Source organism: Sminthopsis crassicaudata, chromosome 3 (genome assembly GCF_048593235.1).
Source record: "Sminthopsis crassicaudata isolate SCR6 chromosome 3, ASM4859323v1, whole genome shotgun sequence".
In the NCBI taxonomy this organism is placed as follows: domain Eukaryota; kingdom Metazoa; phylum Chordata; class Mammalia; order Dasyuromorphia; family Dasyuridae; genus Sminthopsis; species Sminthopsis crassicaudata.
This window is the reverse complement of record NC_133619.1, coordinates 576,924,718-576,929,901: the sequence shown is the minus strand read 5'-3', so window position 1 is coordinate 576,929,901 and position 5,184 is coordinate 576,924,718. Positions and strand designations below refer to the sequence as shown.

The window sequence follows — 5,184 nt, the reverse complement described above, 5'->3', positions numbered from 1 at the left end:
AGAGAGAGAGAGAGAGAGAGAAAGAAGAGAAGAGAAAAAAGAAAGAGAGAGAGAGAGAGAGAGAGAGAGAGAGAGAGAGAGAGAGAGAGAGAGAGAGAGAGAGAGAGAGAGAGAGAGAGAGAGAGAGAGAGAGAGAAGAGAGAGAGAGAGAGAGAGAGAGAGAGAGAGAGAGAGAGAGAGAGAGAGAGAGAGAATAATGACTAATCAACAAGTATTTTTGTCCAGACCTGTGATTTTATCAGTTTTCAGAGCTTTCTGGTAGGAATTTACCAAAATTCACCTTTTCTAGAACAAAGTCTTAAATAATAGCCTGGAGATAGAAGTTAGATGACTTACTCAATGAAATCACATTGTTATGTGATAAACTCAGGACTTGTACTGTCTTCCTGGCTTCAAAATGTGTCTTTTTACATAACAAATCTTTATGTATTTTTCATGTGAATATACATAATATATTTACATATGCAACCATACCCATATTAGATCATAGATGAAAGATTATAGACAATTGTAAATCCCAAAGAGTTAAGTGATCTTGATTATTTAAAATATTTAATCATAACTATAAATTCAATCATAACAATATATTGGTTATAACCTCAAAAGCAAAATCATTTAGTCTATGGTATTTCCCTTAGCAATAGCATAGTATTCAACAGGGTAGCAAAAGCTATAATGTTATAAGGAAAGTGAATTAAATAATATTACCATCATTTTATAGTCAATTAAAATAAGATATAAAGAGTTGAAATGAGCTATATAAGATCAAAGATAAAATCTCCAGTTTCCTATTTTCATCTTCAGATAATGTTTTTATTATAAATTCCATTCATGATGTCATCAATGATCATATTTGGAATAAGAAAGAAAATTAAACCTCAGTTCCATCGTTTAATTTTCAAGGATATTTTCAGCATTTGAAAAAAAGTTACAAATTCATGTAAAAGTAAAAAAAAAAATAATTTAAAAAAAATCCTGGAGGGTAGAAAATAAAGGAAATAGAAGGCTATTATGAAAGAGCTTTCAAGACAAGCTATCAAGTCTAATGTGATTCAGATTTTAAAAGCATTTGATAGCAAGTAATCATATTATTTTGACTAAATAATCTGTTTGTAATAGATTTAGAATAATTCTAATTTGTAATTCTTTTCTGTTTTAATCCACCTTTTGTCATTGGTACCATATGGTACTATGGATTGCAAAAATTAAAAAAAAAAAAGATTTTAAAGGTTAATCTAAAACTTATTTTGAAATATAGTTCCAAAAACCTAAACTTAGCTAAAACTGATTTTAGAGAAGATTTGAGTAGAGTACTGGACATACTCTACTCAAAAATATAGATATAGTTAATGTCTTGGTTGATTTTGCTGAATTGTTCTTTCTCTACCTACTATCTTAAAAAAAACAAACAAAACAGAGAGAGAAGGTTGGATATTTGAATGAAGAAGGATATATTCTGAAATGTAAGCAATATAAAAAACTTCAATAAATAAATCTTTAAAAATAAAATTAAGATTTTCACCATCACAAAAGATAAACTACTGGTCTGTAGTAATGCATTCACAAATTCTACTCCTCAGCTAACATGAACCAAACTTCATTTCTGGGAATTTCAAATTCTAGTTTCTAGGAATAGAATAATGGGGAGAACGAGTTTACAGAGCTATGAAGGGGAGAAAAAAGAAATGAGATAGAATTTTCCAATTCATTACATGATTGAAAGAGTAGGAGCTCTATTTGCTCCCCACATGTGAATGCTGATTGCCCACTTCATTCCATTTGAGAAAATCTCAAATTTTGACTCTAAGAAAATGTCTTATATTCTTCCAATGGAAATTTACCATAACTCTATAAAGACATATGTTCAATTGCATATATATATATATATGTATATATTAGTTACCAATAATTACTAATTATCAATTATTGATATACAATGTATATATGTTTGTATGTATTTTCCAGTTATAAGGTGTCATTTTATGGACCATTTTTACTTGGCATAATTTTGCCCAATTGAGTAGAAAAAAAGACACAAAAATCTGTAAAGTATCTAGAAATAATCACAGCCAGCTCCTTTATTTTATTTTTTCCACAGAGCTATTTATTGATCATGTTATTATTAATAGTTAGCTCTCTGGTTGCACTGCTTTAGGTGGGCTGAATAGGAAGATGAAAAGGTCGTTTAATTAATATGGCCTTCTACATTTAATTTTTTCCACATTTTGTCTGGCTCATCTGAAAGTCTGGGAAGGTTTTTGTGGATTTCTCCAATGAGGATGAGAGTATCTTTGATATACTTGTATTCTTCCATTTTCTCTTGTATTCGAGTTAATTCTAGAAAGGATTTTTTGTTTGTCATGGAGGCAACTTTTTTAGGTTCTCTTTTCTTGTTACGGTCAGAATTATGTGCTGAATTAGGTTCTTTTTTTCCTGTCATTTTTCTCATAGGTGCCTTTGAGTCTTTAAGATTCAGTTTATTTACCTGCTGCACAGATACAGAGAGGTCTGACTTTTCTGACACAGTCTTTTCTCCTTCCAGTTTATGCTGCACTTTTTTAGTTCTACTTTTTTTCCTCTGCTTAGACATCAAATTAATCCTCATGGTACAGAAAGCGCGTAAGGCATCCAATTCTCCCTCTGTTATTTCCTCGATGTCTTTTTGGGGATTGGTGCCTTTTTGGTTTTGGACAGTAGTATTTTCTTTGGCCTTGAGACAGTTAGCCCATTTCTTACCCCATTTGTTTTCTAAAGCAATGGAGTCTGTCACATTCAATAATTTGGTTTCATTCTTAAAACTTGAGGGCTTCTTACTCACAGTCTTTCTCCCAGAGGTGTGAGCCAAAATCTTGCATTGTTCTGAAGAACCCAATGAGCCAGAGGGTTTTCCTTCTGTTTGCTTATAATTCTTCTCTTCCTTTCCCTCCTTTGTAAAGAGCTCACAGATCTCACTAGAATAGTCGGAAAGGAATAGACAACAAATCTTATCTGACTCCGCTGGTTTATCTTTTGAAATGCCAAGGTCAACCGAACTTAGAGTCATCGTTTTGCAGCTTTAGTAAGACTTCAAAATGATTTAAATAAACAGGCTCAGAAGAGCCTCTGCTTCGGCTTCCTTGGGCTGGGTTCACTTCCGTCTGGCTTTCTGATTGCATGATTCCCCAACTGTCAGTGGTCCCGTGGGGCAACGGGTGGGAGAACAGAACTTTGAGCTCTTGGTACAAGACACCTGGGTTTGGAAAAGCAAACTTGGCTGTCTCGGGTAATGCAAGCAATAGACTCTGCCTGAGTAGGGATGGGAGTTTAGTTCACAAAAGTAGAAATTGAAACTGGATTTACATAAAGACTTGCCCATGACCTATGGGAAGACTCAGTGTGAATTGAAACCCAGATGAGGAAAGAGACTGATTTTATTTGTTTGTTTTATTTTGCCTAATTTCATCATCTAGCACCATCCCATGGGAGTCCTCTGTCACACAAAGTGTTTTTGATCTTGGAAAAAAAATCAGTGTCTGAGATCACATGATCTGTCTCATGATATGCTGAAAAAACACCTTTCAATGAGGAGGAAGGGAAGTTTCATGTACCAAAGCTGAAGATTAGTATCTCAATGTCTTTATTGCATATGCTTGCTATTAAGAAATGATCTCTCTATTTTATTAGCTGTTCAGTGATTTATGAGTGTCTCATTTCATTCCAAATTTGAGGCTCAATCCTAATAAGAGTACTATTGTAAGGCCCAATTCAAACACTTCTTATAAATATTGTGAAAATTATATTAATAATATGTTTAACATAAGCAGTGACTCACATCACCTTTACAAATTATTTTTGTCATCATAAAATATTCGTTTACACATAACCTTAAACATAGTATATCCATATATCGCTGATATATCTTGTGCTTTTATGACCTATATCAATATTATTTGGATACAGGTTCCATGAAACACCAAGTGAATTCCTATATTCTCTTGTAACTTCTTCACACATTCAGTTCATTAGGACAATAACAATGTATTATAAATTTTTACTGAGAAAAATTATTCTAGGTCTGGTTGCGTCATTTATTTCTTTGAAAAATTTACTTTAATTCTATTACCTTATTGTACTAACTTCTCTAAATTTTCTTCAAATGAGTTTCATGGAAATTATTCCTGCAAAAGCATATAAAGAGGTGAAAATTCACTTATATTTCTAAAATTTGATTGCCATGTTAAAAATTAAACCCCAAGCAACCAAATCTTCATGCTTTTTGAAGCTTTAATATTTAGCAAATTTATTTTGAGACTATTTTAATATAACTATTAAATATAACTATTTTAATAAAGTCAGATTAGTAAATCCAATCTCAACATTAGATGGAAAAAGAAATTGAGGCCTATACAAGAAATATGCCTGGTGTAGGATTCAAGGTAAGCCTTACTTGTGAGTATAAGTAATAGATTCTGGAAAAGTTAGAATTTCCAATCTTTTTATCAGTATTCTGGAAAGCATACCTGGATCAACTGATGGTAGTGAATATATTAAGAGCCAAAGATTCATCATGTTTCAAGAAAATTTCTTGAGTACCCAATGATTGTGAGAAAAAGACTTCCACTAATCAGAAACTGTGAGTTATCTCTTTTCATAATGTATTTTTAAAGCTTAAGCCAACTTTTCTCTAGAATCTGTATGTACTTGAAGAAAAGTTAGCCGTAAACTTTCAGAAGTATGGTTTGTGACTTTTCTTAATGTACTACCTCATTAAATACTCTCTGCTTTAATCCACTTGTGGTTGTATCAATAAAGTATAATCATAATGGGAAGAATATTATTGTTGAGGATAGAGAATCATTACCATTAGATAATCATTCTTTTATCTTGCTCCTTGGAAATATAGCCAAGTTATGGGGACCCAAATCTGGGAATCCAATGGGACTAGGAGTTGTGATAGGAATTATTAAAAGTTTACATGGGCAGCATTTACTTCAAGGTTCTATAAATGACTAACTAGATAGAGAGCTAGTTCATATATATTACAAGAGATCAACCAATATTTAAAATGAAAATACTAGTGTCACTATTTTTTGAGTATGCTTACTATAAATACATGCTCTGTGAGTCCTATTTTGAAAGTTTTCAGATGTGAACCCAACAATGGACTTTTCCTTTGCTGCTGTCTGGATATCTAAGTTATTATTT

General features: G+C 32.2%; 1 protein-coding gene across 1 annotated transcript; it reads right to left on the bottom strand.

The window, feature by feature from the left end:
- Positions 1-2,185: 2,185 nt before the first annotated feature.
- Positions 2,186-3,043, bottom strand: LOC141562421 (uncharacterized protein C8orf48-like). Its single transcript, XM_074302459.1, has one exon. The coding sequence runs from the start codon at positions 3,041-3,043 to the stop codon at positions 2,186-2,188; it is 858 nt and encodes a 285-aa protein (XP_074158560.1).
- Positions 3,044-5,184: the final 2,141 nt, after the last annotated feature.